The 14,436-nt window shown below is 39.8% G+C and overlaps 1 protein-coding gene across 1 annotated transcript; it reads left to right on the top strand.

The window, feature by feature from the left end:
• Positions 1-3,514: 3,514 nt before the first annotated feature.
• LOC138035583 (5-aminolevulinate synthase-like) lies at positions 3,515-14,196 on the top strand. Its single transcript, XM_068882226.1, has 9 exons — positions 3,515-3,798; positions 3,993-4,028; positions 8,920-9,036; positions 9,358-9,501; positions 10,417-10,660; positions 11,066-11,250; positions 11,648-11,898; positions 12,303-12,665; positions 13,739-14,196. Exons 1-9 carry the CDS (start codon positions 3,645-3,647, stop codon positions 14,042-14,044), a joined length of 1,800 nt encoding a protein of 599 aa, XP_068738327.1. The 5' UTR covers positions 3,515-3,644; the 3' UTR covers positions 14,045-14,196.
• Positions 14,197-14,436: the final 240 nt, after the last annotated feature.

The raw sequence follows: 14,436 nt of genomic DNA, 5'->3' as shown, positions 1-14,436 counted from the left end.
AAGATCCAGTACCTGGCAACAGAATGTCCTGATTTCTTTCTGTATTATCTTGTTTTTGTGGTGTGATTTGCTCAGAATCCATGCAAGCTGATCCAGCCAGACTTATCATAAGACGACGAAGAAAGACCACACACCGGGAACGCCATGCCCTATTCTTCGCGGATAGTACCATGGGCTACGATGAAAAGGGTTATTAGCCGTGGCCTCGTTTACGATAGCTCTCTCGCAAAGGAACGCAATCCAAATTTGAACACACAGACTGACTCCATTCGTGCTCAACTCTTTCTTTCACTTTTTTTATACATCTGATTGCAGAATTAACCGCCAACCGCTTGGCTCGGTCCAGTATCGGACCACTGGCGTGAGGGCGCGGGATTAACACTCAGAGTTTTTAAATACGGTAACTGAGGAGAAAGTGCTGTCTTTGTAATGATAACATCTACAAATCGTTTAGACGATAAACCGTAGGCCCTGTCTCACAACTTCTCAATGCTTATAATCCTGTGACCACACACTATTCGCAAAGTGTAGCGCACTAGTGAGTTCCCGGACGGTTGCAGTCTGTCCTCTACAGTATAACTGTAGAGTTCCGTACCGTAGGTTAGCCGGAGAAAACGGTAAAAAGTTTGTTATATTTCCCTCTCTATACAAGGCTATTGTATACGGTTCGTCGAAACTTCGTCGTTTTAAAAATAATTTCTTCACATGTTATCAAGAAACATTTAATCGCAGTTCAGTTTGTAGGAAATGAATGACGGTTTATCCAGTCGTTTCCAAACTGATCTTCAGTGTCGATTAAAGGAATTATTATGGACTTGGGTCCTAAAAGGTCTGTCTAAATTAAACGAGAAAACAAACAATGAAAACAATATCGAACTATTGATATTCCTTTGAATACATTTGGTAAGACTCACCATTCAGTTACCCCTTGAGTTGCCGGTCTGGTCACTGAATGCTAGATTTGGCATCAATTGACGTTATTTTGACGTTTGTGGTTACTGAATAGTCATTACACTTTATTATAGTAATCACGTCTTTTTGGATGTTTTAGTCTCATATTTAGTTTCAAGTCAAGTTTATTTACGAACTAATCAAAGAAATACAGTTCAGACAAGTCACAAAGTAAAAAATAGAAGTTCACAGACAAAGAAGACTATAAGATATACAAATTGTTGGTACGTGCACAGTGACCAAAGTATCCAAAGCTTTCGTGTTGCTCAATGTCCTATTTGAATAAATAGGAAAAACAGGGGCGGATCTAGGGGGAGGGGGCAGTGGTGCCACCCCCCCACCCCCATACCTGAGATGACCTTCGGCTTTCTGATACAACTGGTCTTTTGCACCACCCCCTTAGAAAAATCCTCATTGGATCCGCCCCTAAAAAAATTAACATGTAAATGTGGAATAATAACGGATGAAAATAATAAAAATGTACTTCGAGCACTGATTTAACTGCAATATTGCTGCCGAGTGGTGAAGCTCATGATACTTGACGTCTGCAAAGTCACCCCCCTTAGAGCTTGTTGACGTGTTATGTCTTCAATGGATGTAACGATTCATTTTTTCCGGCTGTCAAATTTTATTCAATGTAGGGTTTACACTTCAAATCTTCTCTCCATCACAAACTTTAAGAAACACAATGACCTTAGATCCCACTTGAAATTGTGAGCGATCGGTGTACTGCGTACGCCATATTATTCCAAGTGTGTGAATCGTACAAAAACCGCCTCTCGTTTTCGAGAAAACGACTCACAAATAAACCCGCGCGAATGCATACCGCAGAAGGGAACGAATAAGTTCGCGGTGGTAAGGTCTCTAGCAAAAGTTGTTCGACTCCGGATAATGTTTTACCAGGTCTCATTAACGTCTCATGGTGTATGAGGCCACGTAGACAGCAACAGTTATCGGCGGGATATATAATTGCAAACACTAGGCGCTGCGGATACAGCTACAAGTGGTACGGTATCGTCAGTCTTTTCTAAAAGCGGAACGAGCGGTGGTGGGTTTTGAAAATCGCTCTGTTGCCAATATTGATAAATAAGTTTTGCGTCATAATATAAACAAATAAAGTATTGGGCTTGTAAAGGGAAGTCAATCTTTTTCTTAACTGGTAATGATTTAGCAGTTTTGACTTTAAAAATACTGTACGTAGCGACAAAAAATAATACCCGATTAGTATATTGACATTATGTATCTATCTATCTATCAATTTTCCATTTTTCGTCTGGTCCCAAACGGACCACACTCAGCAGCTGCGGGTGGGTGATCATCCAGAACGGAACCGTCGCCAAGAAAGCGATGTTGTACCTCTGAAGCTGTAGACGTTGCGGTTCTCGAGAAATAATCTATAAAGTTGAGCACATTCAGAAAATTCGTCTTAAACACTCAGAATAAACATATGTATGTACAAAATATGCATATATGTGTTTGTCTATATAAAAATGAATGCCGGTCTTTTTTTAGGGGAGTATTTTAATTAAGCATTGCTTATATTTGATGCATGACTGCCAAAAGGGAAAAAGTGAACTTCGACGTCTACACACACACTTGGAAAATAATTTTTGTCTCAAAAAGCTTTGGGTGCAAAATTTCGCAAAATGTACTGATGAGAACAAGTTAAGTTAAGATTGTAAGAGCGATCTGTGTTCATAATCTAAAAAGTGAACTTCGACGTCTACACACACACTTGGAAAATAATTTATGTTTCAAAAAGCTTTAGGGGGAAAAATTTCGCAAAATGTACTGATGAGAACAAGTTAAGTTAAAATTGTAAGAGCTATCTGTGTTCATAATTCTAAAACAGATCTAAAAAACATTAAAAAACTAAATTTTCGGCCGCCTTCTGCGACTTTCTTCATAGAAAATATACTAGCAAGTTACGGCATGCATTCATTATTCATTGCTCCTAAGGGAGAAAAGCAGTGCCTTTTACATATGTTGGAGCAGAGTTAACTCTGGTTGGAGAGAGTAAAAGAAGTTGGAAGTCTCGGGGGGCTGAGCACAAGAATATCGGCTCTGCGGTAAAACAGCATGCCGAAACCACCGGCCACGACATACACCCAAATTATGCAAGCATTTTGGAAACAGTCGTAAAAACCAAGAACAAAAGGCTTTTTCTAGAGTCGTTGCATTCGTTCCTCGACAAAAACTCTGTCAACGAAAGAACACCATTCCCCAGGGTTTACGCGGCACTGGTTTCCTCCCTTAGGAGCAACGAACAATGACATTATTTTTCTAGATATTTGCATGCGGTAACTTGCTAGTATATTTTCTCTGAAGAAGGTCGCAGAAGGCGGCCGTAAATTTAGTTTTTTAATTTTTTTTAGATCTGTTTTAACCCCCTTTTTTAGAAGTTAACTTTAATAAATTAAAAACATGACACAGCTGACCACGAAAAATATTCCGTGATTTTGACGTAAACTCTTCCCATCAATGCAGGTCTTCACCATATTTGGTTTTTGTCTCCTTATTTGGTAATCAAACCTATATATAAAACCCTGTCTCCACGGTTAGAGAATTATTGCGGATGCAGTGTCATTCCGTTTGTAAAGCGTGTGAATACAACGTGAAAGCGGCTTTTTTACCCTCTTAATCATCAAATCTGCTGTACCCTTAACCCGAGAACCTTGGGAATTGTTTCAACGATGGAACTTGCAAAGAAATGCCCGTTTTTGGCGCGTGTGCCTTCTTCTTTCGTTCGTAAAGCGAGGGGACCTGTGTTGGTTTCGTACGCTGAACGTTGCCCAGTGATGTCCGAAGTCTTGAATAAACAGAGCGATATTCCCCCCAAAAGTGATGGTAAGGCTGATCGATCTTCGTGTTTTAATTTTTTGTTTTAAATTCAGAACTTTACACGATTGTGCTGTGAATATTGCGAACGGGTATTCTTCAAAATTCACACTCTTCTGATGCCAGCTGATGCGACGAGATTACATAAGTTCAAGTCTTAAATTCATTTATCTAATTTTTCTTTTTCTCGATTTGTACCACAGGAGCAAAGACCGTTGGTGTTGCAACCACTGCCAAAGGTTTGAATAGAATTTGAATGATTCCATGGGTTCCAATTTTTTATTTTTAGGCTTGATCAAGACGTAATATTGTTTCAGCGTCACCATCTCATCGTGTCATATGTGTCACCGTCACATCGGCAGGAAAGTGCCGGCTATCATTATTTGCATTAAGCTTAAGTGCTTTTAAATTCTAAGCCGTCTTATAGCTCTCACTTTACCTAAAAATGTTTTCCAGTCCATTAAAAACAATCGGCAGTTGGGAAAATGAAGCCACTGTATTGTATGAATTATCACATTTTGTACAGAATCGAAACCACTCGTCGGTCGAGTACATAATGTACATTTTCTCGATCTTCAACGAGTGGCTTCCCAGATAGTTCACGCGAGGATTAAGCGCTGATCTCTCTTTCATCTCTCAGAAATGATTTTTGAGATTGCCTTGTTAAAATAGGGGTAAGTAGTTGTGGTGTAACTGCGATCCAGCTTATATATAGACATACGTGATCAATTACTACATGTAAACGTATGTTATCTTAGAAAGCTGTTAAGATACATGTCATCCGTTATTGCTGAAGCTCACAAAGTGTACACAGTATTTGCATGTCATATTCCGGACATCAGATCAGAATGCGGAACCTCGTAAATCATTGACGTAGTTGTTGGTTGTCAGTTTTGATCTTGGTATTGGTGTTGTGGGATACAGTCGATTGGTAATTTATTCATATATGTATAGATTTCTTTTGTGTTCTTTTTGCTAAGTCATTCATGTTTGATACCCTGCAGCTTTCTAACACCTCTTATAACATTGGATGAATTATTAGGCCCACAAACGACTGTCACGAATTGTACAAACAATCTTTTCAAGAGGAGAGAGGAACAAGTCGACAAATATCTTATCTCCCTATTTTAAAACTCATTTTCTCCCCCTCCCTAATTTTTTTGGCCATTTCTCCCTCCTCCCTGATTTTTCACCTTTCTCCCAGATCAGTACTTTGATGTAATACTACCCTTGCAGTCTAAATTCCTTCCGATATTGTGACTTTGAATACCTACACACTACTAAATTTAACATGTAGTACCAGCAGAGCTCACCTTTGGAGGGTGTACCCTACCTTTGTAGCGTTGCCAAACTAGCAGACCTTAACTAAAAGATCTTGGGGGTTACGTAACACAGTGCCAGAAGATCAATGTTTGAGAGACAACTTAATTGCTGCAAAGACCACAACACGGCGCCATTATCGATGATGTGTCGGAATGCCGAAAGCGTGATTCCAAGGTCAAAAAGAAGTTAATTTCTTAAGGTTAAATTGCTGTATGGCTGTACATTTCTGAAATCCTAGTGGAAGCACCAAATCGGAAAGCATTATTGGTTTTATTACTGACGCCTGAACAGACTGAAACACACATGCAGTGCACAGAAGACAGAAAACATTTCGTGCTCACCATGGTCTTGCCCTTTAAGGTTCCGAGAGCACATCATAACGTCGTTGAGTTGACTATTACATGTAATCGTTTTGTGCACATTTGATATATGACCAGAAAAATCCAGATTATTTGTCTACTTCCATTCTAAGGATTTCCAATGTATCCTTAACACTGAATTAAACTTTATAGTCAGTATCCCCAAGCCCTAGACCTTTTTTTTTTTTTTTCACAAGAGTTTTAAAGTTTATCTACAAGGGCCCAAGCGCCCAAGTAAAAGTGAAAAAGGTACAGAGCCGGTTAACAACAATCCACTACTAGAACGGAATGTAAACTAAGCTACAAAGTCCAGATGCACAAGGTACAAAGTCCAGATGCACAGGGCACAAAGTCCATCAGGGCACAATCCCCACATTACAAATGAAATTTCTTTTTGGCTTACCAAGAAACAACATGTGTGCAGCTTAATTATTAGTGTAACATTACAAGACCAGCACTAGAGTTAACAGTTCTCTTTTAGACACAGCCCCCAATGGTACCGTGCATTTATCACACAGGTACAGTTTATAATGTGTCCGCAACAGCAAAATGAAGAAAGAAGCTGCAACCAATCCCATGTATCAATCCGTTTATGTAAACGCAAAGCACAACCTTCTCTCCCTGAGCTTGAGTTCTTCACTCCTTTTCTCATGCTCTACTTTTCTGATTCTTTGTTTTACCCAATTATGATGATAAACTAATTGCATAACCAAAAAAAAAAAAAAAAAAAAAAAACGTGGGCTGATGTGTGTGACCCAATGAAACATGGCAAGTGCAAAAACGTGAAAATGTGACTTCTTAAAAGGGACATAATTATTGAGTGGATCTTAATGCGTGGAGATGGTTATGAAATGCGACAAGTTCCTTTGTTTCATTGTTTTTGTCTGCATTTTTGGCCTTCACCTTGCACAAAACACACCTTGTTTTTTTTTTTTGAGAAGATAACCAATCAAATCCTTCGATTAAATTTTGTGCAACCAATTTGCAAACCCGTGCGAAGTGAAAACAAAAGATTGTGCAGGGTCAGGGTCAATTCAACATTGATTTCAACAACATTGTTCTCGCTTCTGAAGGTTTTAAGGTTTCCTAACCAGTCCTTCGATTAACTTTGGATGAACTTTTAAGTTGTTAACTGATTTTCTCCAATCTCTTGAAGGAAAAGAGAGTTAATTTTCAAACTTTTTAGGTCAACTTTGGCGTACTAAGAGAGTTAAACTCTAGAAAGGCAGTCTGCAATGACATAATGTCTTTCCCCTTAATATGTGAAATGCCAGGATCGTAACTTTGCAGAATTAGACTTCATCAGAGTTGCATTTGGTTTTATGGTACTCTTCGACTTGCGCAAGAACAGAAATGGATTGTGATTGCTGTACACAATGACTCTCCATTTCTCTGTTTCTTCACTTTACCCTTACATGGTCATACACTAATTACGTAACAAAAAAAAAAAAAACAAACAAACATGTGGTCACATACATGTGACCCAACCAAACACAGCAAGCATAAAAACGTGACTTATTAACTGATGTTCTTCAAAGTGCTTTAAGGGTAGAATCAGGGCTAAGTACTCCTTTTCGACGGTGGAATTAAGTTCCTATGATTTTGGTTAATCTTCTTGATTGGTGTGTTGCCTAACCGGTTTTTGCCGACCTAAGAAAGGTAATGATGAAGAATGACAAATGGGTGGTCCACTCCGTCAGTGTCCTCTTGTAAAATCACAGCTCCAGCAGCAATGTGTAACTTAAACTGATGGCCATAATGGGCCACTTTCGAAAATACCATAATACTCTTTGTTTGTCCCTCCAAATTTTGCATAAGCACTGTTTTTGTTTTCTCTTGGGACCATTGAAAGTCACAAGAGTAACTGAAAACAATGCTTATGCAAAATTCAAAACTCTTCAATGAGGCTTTTGTCTCCTCAAATGCCATTTTACACTTGGTGTCCCAGACAAATTTGGCTCTCTTCGTCAGTTGTTTCAGTGGTTCAGCAACAGCAGAGAAGGTTGGACAAAATCGAGGTAGAACCAACCATTATCAGAAAATGCATCAATTATTGTTCTTTAGACTCTGGACTTGGAAAGTCAACAATGACATAGCCTTAAGCATCAACTGGTTTCACTTGGCGCTGTCCAACAATATGCCCAAATAGGCCACATGTGCAAGGTGCAAACTCACTTTTGGGCATATTGACTGTGTCTTGGCTTCATGAAGTCGTTCAAAGAAACTTCGGATAGTTTTAAAATGATCTTCCTAACTGTCACTATTTATGAATAATTACATTGTCAATGGATGCTTCAACACATCAAGACCGGCAATAACACTGTTAATAAGGCGTTGAAAGGTAGCAGGTGAATTTTTCATCTCAATTGGGGTGACTTTGTACTGGAAGAATTCATCTGGAGTGACAAACCCTGAGATTATTTTCTTTCACATGATCATGCATTTAGAGGAACTTGCCAAAACCCTTTTATCAAGTTTGGTCACAAACTCTTCATTACCAATGTGGTAATGCAATAATCAATTTGAAAAAAAAAAAAAACAAGGGAAAAAGAAAGCGAGGTTACAGAAGATGGTACAATGTAGGATGTCAAGGGACTGTAACGTACAATCGTTTTTATGTTACCCCTTAGCTATTACTGTGATATGATATTTTTAACACAAGGTTTAATGAAGGTTTCTCTGCAATTGGCAAACCACATTAGGGTGGCAAGAGGAAAAAGTGTGTTCAGTGTTAGAATATTTGTGTCTGAGACTTTAGTTTGTTTTAGTCAGGGTCATTGCATTTACTGTAAATTTTTTTCTGAGCCAATCAAGAGAGCTCTAGCGTTATGTTAGTTCTATAGCAAGCCACTATTTTGTTTGCAAAACCACTCTAACAAAGGGGTAGTAGAGCTCAAAACATTAGCTATCCAATCTTTTTACAGTGGTAGTTCAACTTTTATCAACTCTAAATCAGCTAAAGGTGTTTTTAAGGTGTAAAGTGGGAAGGATGGGGAACTTGTTGCATGGAAATGGGCAGAAGGACGATTCTGCTTAGGACTCTGAGTTTTCAGTAGTTTCTATGCATTTTATCAACTTATTTGATGAAAGCGTAATTTCCTGGTAGAAAATTTTCCATCTTAGTCTAGTTACAAGTGTCTTATAATTAACATGAAACATTTAAGACTATTGACATCTCCTGTTTTCCTCCTAAAGATTATTTTTCCAAAGAAATCCTACTTTCTTACAGTGCTGCAGTACAAAATAATTATCAGGGTGTGCGAATTTGATTGACGGTCGTGCCTCCTTGCAAAGTTTGCACGGTTGTTGAGTTGGTGTATTTACTTGTACATGTAGTTGTCAAATGTGAAAGTTTGTTGGGTGGCCGCGGTAAAGCACGTTGCACTGTAATTATATATTTTTAGTGAAAACACCCATCACTGAAATAGTTGTCTTATTTATTTTGTAGCTGGAAAGTGCCCTTTTACCCAGAATGCTGCTGTGGCAGATGCTGCTCTGAAAGGGAATGGGTGTGCGTGTGATTACCAAGAGGGATATCCCAAAATGGAGTCTGTTATTCCTGCAGGTTTGTCAGACACATTTAGTTCCATTTAATCTTGTGTCTTGAGTACCAACGACCTAATTTTAAAATTGATTGAAATCAGAAGTTGCTCATGATACTTCTTCCATCAATCTTTTGTTTGTTACGTATCCCATATTTTGGGACAAACACAGTCATACCATACAAGGGTGTGTATATGTGCATGTGTCTCTTTCTTGCCACAGGTTGAGGGTGGGTGGAGAGCGTTGGGACCAAGTTGAATGCTACTGTAAAGAGAAACTTTTTGTGACTATCAACTATTTGAAGTGCTAGATTAACCACTGCATTACTATTGTCCCATTGTAGATGGAAAATGCCCCTTCTCAAGTGGAAAGTTAGTTGTTGATGCCTTGCAGAAACTTCAGCCCACCCCAGCCATGAAGGTTGGCAGTGTCCTGTCTCAGCCCACTGGTGTGCGTCAGATGGTGACAATGCCTCTTAGTGTGCAAGGTATGCTGGTAACATTCAAACATTAATTTTTTATTTCTTGTAACTTGGGATTGGAAAAGACTTGTAATTCACTTGAAGCCACGGATGGAGCAGACCTCTACTATATTGAGCCTCTCAGTCTGTAACAGCAATTTTATGGACCCAACTATGCTAGGCTACAGATGAGAGGAAAGTTTTCAGCTAACAAAGTCTGTACTAGTTGCATTTGAATTTCATGATTCTATTCACCTGTATGTTTAAATAGCAGTGATATCACTCTTTAGGGTTTAAAAGTTAAAACACTATGGAAATAGATGGGAAAAGTTTGTATAATATATATGGCCCTGGATAATTTTAGGATCCAACAATTTTGGCAATCCATAGCCAACCTCTTTTTGGCCATCAGTGATGGTGCATCTACAACGTAGCTGTGTGTCCGACATTTCTATTCAATTTGGACAACTTTGTTTGTGAACTAGAAATAGGTAAGCGTGTTTTGAGTATTGAGCACCAGTTAGGAACTCTACAGAAACGGCTTGTTTTAAACTCTTTGTTTTGTTTTGTTTTTTTGTTTTTCTAAGTGAATGGATAGTAAAGCATCACTGAGAAAATATGTCCTCTTGATGTTTGGTTAAAGTAAGATATACCTGGTACTCATTCTCAGAATTTCTTGACTTCATGTGGATTCACATGAGATAGAGGCGAAGTGCTCCAGACACATGGAACGTTGTTTCAACATGGCAGCCACAATGTGAACTCTAATGGCATCGACTGTTACACCTGTAACTGATATGGACAAATGGCATGATTAGTTAGCCTACATGTAGCTGTACCCTCCCCCCGGAAGAAAAACGGGAGGAGGGAATGAAAGTGTACGTTCTTATCCATATGGAATGCAACAAGAGTTAAAAAAATAAATTTTGCTTTTTCTCATAGCACCTGCTCCCGACCTTCAGAATTTCCATTCCCACTTTGATTATGACCAGTTCTTCATGGGCGAGATTGACAAGAAGAAGAATGATGATACTTATCGTATTTTCAAGAAAGTAAACCGTTTGGCAGGGGCATTCCCACATGCACTGGATTACAGTAACACCATGGCGGGCAAAGATGTGACTGTTTGGTGCAGCAATGATTATCTTGGAATGAGTCGTCACCCAGAAGTTTTGAAAACTGCAATGTAAGTTTGTCGTCAAAGATTTAGTCTTAGCTCTAGCCCAAAAAAGAAACTCGCTCGTCAAACTTTTGAAGAATGAACAGATTTTTAATTGAAAATCCAAATGGTTGCTGAAGTAAAGACAAAGGAAAGACAAGTGAACTTAATGAACAATTCAAGCAAAATACGAAAGACCTCTCCATTGGACAAACTGCGAGTTAGTAGTCAAGTCGTTGATGCTCCAAAATACAAATTGAAGAAGATTGAACCTTTCAATGAAAAATGGCAAATAAAAACAAAGAGTAAATTTATGTAGAAAATAGTAAGAGAGTAATATTATTCCAAAAAGAATGTACAGCTGCACATAGTAATTATTACCTTTTATGAAAAAGAATGTATCTGTTTAATGTTATTTTTGTGTTTCTGTAGGGAGACCATTGAAAAACACGGTGTAGGAGCAGGAGGCACCAGGAATATCTCGGGAACCAGCAGCTATCATGAAGGTTTGGAAGAGAAGCTGGCAGAACTGCATGACAAGGAAGCAGCCTTGCTTTTTACGTCCTGTTATGTGGCCAATGATACCACACTGTTCACTCTGGCACGCCAGTTACCAGGTATTAGAATGCATCAAGTTTGTAGATATTAATATTTTCGTGTCAGTTTTGGTTTGAGATCAGCCACTGAAGACAAAGGGAGAATGTTTTGTCAACAATGCAACTAGGCACTCAATTCCTTCGGCATCAGTGACTTATATGATTCACTGACACTGCGCAAATGACTTGACTTTGAGGATGACTTAAGCGCAGCTTGTTGAAGTGTCAGTCAATGTCTCTGTTGTAGTTACAATTTTTTCTTTGGTTGATAATTTTTCAGACTTTACTTATTCTTTGTCCTCAGTAAAGTACCCGAGTGCTTTCCCGAGGAAGGAGGGAGTGGGTACTACAAAAATACAGATGACCAACCCTGTCATTCTCCAGTTCTCGACTCATTACTGTGTTATGATTCTTCTAGGCTGCCTGATATTCTCTGACGCGGGCAATCATGCGTCTATGATCCAAGGGATACGGAACAGTGGAGCCAAGAAGTTTATCTTCCGCCATAATGATGTCGACCACTTGGAGCAGCTGTTGCAGGAAGCTGACCCCGATGCGCCGAAGATTGTGGCTTTTGAGACGGTGCACTCCATGACTGGGGATGTGTGTCCTTTGGAGGAGCTTTGTGATGTTGCGCACAAATATGGTGCTCTTACCTTTGTTGATGAGGTGAGTTCGCGTTTGGGAAGGCTGCGCTGTCAAAAATCATACAGAACATCCAGGCATCGGAACGTGAACAAATTCGGTGTCATTGTTTCAAACGAAAAGATGTCTGTACTTTTGCAAATCTGTAACTTTCATAGTTTTATGTTGAGAAGCAAGGATTCGGTACTGATTTCTTCTGTCACGAAACCAACTCAGTTGTTGAGCTATCGGCTAGCAATCGAGTAGAGGATGGGCTACCTGTAGCCTCTCTTTAAGGGGGATCGAGTGGTGCTGGTAGAGCCGTCCCAGAAATCTATATCAAGCTTTCTTATGTCATGTGAGCGCAAAGCCTGCTCTCTTTAAAATATGGCTGTGCAGTAGGATATTCTCAGTTGAGTCTGAACGTGTCCTCTTTTCTCTGTCGAAAGGTCCACGCTGTTGGCCTCTACGGCTACAATGGCGCAGGTATCGGCGCCCGCGATGGGGTCCTTCACAAAATGGACATCATCAGCGGTACCCTTGGGAAAGCATTTGGCGTCATAGGCGGGTACATTGCTGGAACAGCAGCTCTTGTGGACAACATTCGCAGTTATGGATCTGGGTTTATCTTTACCACTTCCCTGCCCCCGGTCACGGTGAATTCTGCCATTACATCCATTGGTATTCTGTCTGGCGAAGAGGGGCGTCAGCTTCGAAACAAGCACCAAAGCGTCGTCCACACCTTGCGAAACAAGCTTGTCAGTGCTGGGCTACCTGTGGTGTATGCACCGAGCCACATCATTCCTGTGCATGTAAGTGTTTTACCATATCTCTCACTTAGTGCGCGCGCCGTGATTGGTCAGTTCGTTTTTTTCCCGTTGATTTATGGCCCACGCATAAATCAACGGGAAAAAACTCTGTCCGTAACTTACAGCACGGACCTCGAACTCGGTTAGTAAGAGGTATTTATTACTCGGCAGATTTTATGAGTTTTGGTCAAAATTCACTTCAGCCAAACTGTTAGTGTCTTCGGCATTGCTAATACCCAGAGATCAGCCAAAATATTTTACAGCGCATTTTCGGTGATATTAATGATCAGAACCGTCTCCCTTATATTTTGTTTATATCCCGATTGCGGATTTTGGAGCACTGTTTTACAATTGGAACACCCTTGAGCACTTATTCGCCCTTTTTCCGCATTTTGGGCAACATTTGAGCTCTTCTCCGTAGTTGTGGCAAGTTTAGAGCAGTTTTTAATGATCGTGGAAGTGAAGAGTTGAACACACAAAACGTTACACGGTTGAAAGGAACCAGTGTCATTTTTGCGTTTGATGTAAAGCAATTTGAAACGATGTCAGTTTTCCAAATCTGTTCGAAAAACAATGGTGTTCTGCGATTTACTTCTATGATCACTTGTTAACAACGGAAGACCAGGTCTTTGGTAAAATAGGCATTTTAGACGACTATAAAACATTGCGATAAAATTGAGAAACAGAGAACCATCTCGGTTTACAGATAAATTCTTTTTTAAAAATCTGCGACGCTTCGACCTTTAACTTCATTTTAAAGTCAAAAGTGAAAGAAATTGAGCTGGTTGGAATATAAAAATGTAAATGAGTTTCTTAGAGACTCAAGGGGTCACGTTATGTGATAAGGATACGATGGTAAAACTGTGAAGAATGCAATAATGCATTTGCACGTTACATCGTATAGGCATACTAACGAAAATCTCTAAGGGAATGTCTAAAGAATTTAAGCAACTGCTGAGTTCTATTTCTAACGATCGAGAACTTTTTGAAAATTCGAACACTTTTTGGCGTTTTTTACCAGGGCATTCGGGACAGACGAAGTTTTTTTCTAACCCTATGCGCTTCTTTTGTCTTAGGTTGGCGATGCGGCAAAGTGTACAGCCATTTGCAACGAGATGCTATCCAAGTATGGCATGTACGTGCAGTCAATCAATTACCCGACGGTGGAACGTGGAAAGGAGCGACTTCGCATCGCTCCCACCCCAAAGCACACTGAAGAGATGATGGATAAATTCACTGAGGCCCTTGTGAAGGCGTGGAAGAATCAGGGCATGGAATTCCTGACCCCTGTTTGTACCACCGACTGCAATTGCCAGGACCGGTGTATCACCTACCAGGAGCTGGAGTGCAATAAGTTCGCCTCCCAGGTCACCGCGGCCTAGGGCACTGGTAACCAGCCCGATGTCGGCGCTCTACTGCACTTGCGCATTTCGCATTGTTTCATCAATGTAATGCAATCAATTCTGAATTGTAAGAATTTAAAATAGTTTTCACTGCAACGGAATAAATGATCCAAATTGGTGCACCAATGAAACTGAGACTGTCTGTTTATTTGTGTTGTGAGAGTTGGTAGCATTCCTTTTAGCCTAGTTGCTTTCTTTGAAAGTTGTGATACCGTTGTTACAACTAATTTCCTTTATGTTCGTAGCATGGTCGGTACTCCCTCTTCATCAGTGGTTTGAAAGCAACTGAAAAATGGTCCTTATTCGTGGGTAAAGACTTGTTTCCATATCTCGAAGTGCCCTTGGAAGTGAGGTGACTGGAAATGAAATTA

This window comes from Montipora capricornis, unplaced genomic scaffold (assembly GCF_036669925.1).
Source record: "Montipora capricornis isolate CH-2021 unplaced genomic scaffold, ASM3666992v2 scaffold_425, whole genome shotgun sequence".
NCBI lineage: Eukaryota > Metazoa > Cnidaria > Anthozoa > Scleractinia > Acroporidae > Montipora > Montipora capricornis.
Note: the sequence above shows the minus strand (reverse complement) of the source record. Positions and strands in the feature narration are given on the sequence as shown.

What these genes read in the sequence shown, in the direction of transcription:
- LOC138035583 (XM_068882226.1), top strand. Translation starts at nt 3,645, where the DNA reads ATGGAACTTGCAAAGAAATGCCCGTTTTTGGCGCGTGTGCCTTCTTCT. An exon ending in TATTCCCCCCAAAAGTGATG is followed by an intron (nt 3,799 to 3,992) that starts GTAAGGCTGATC and finishes TTTGTACCACAG; the next exon opens with GAGCAAAGACCGTTGGTGTT. An exon ending in GAAGTTTTGAAAACTGCAAT is followed by an intron (nt 10,661 to 11,065) that starts GTAAGTTTGTCG and finishes GTGTTTCTGTAG; the next exon opens with GGAGACCATTGAAAAACACG.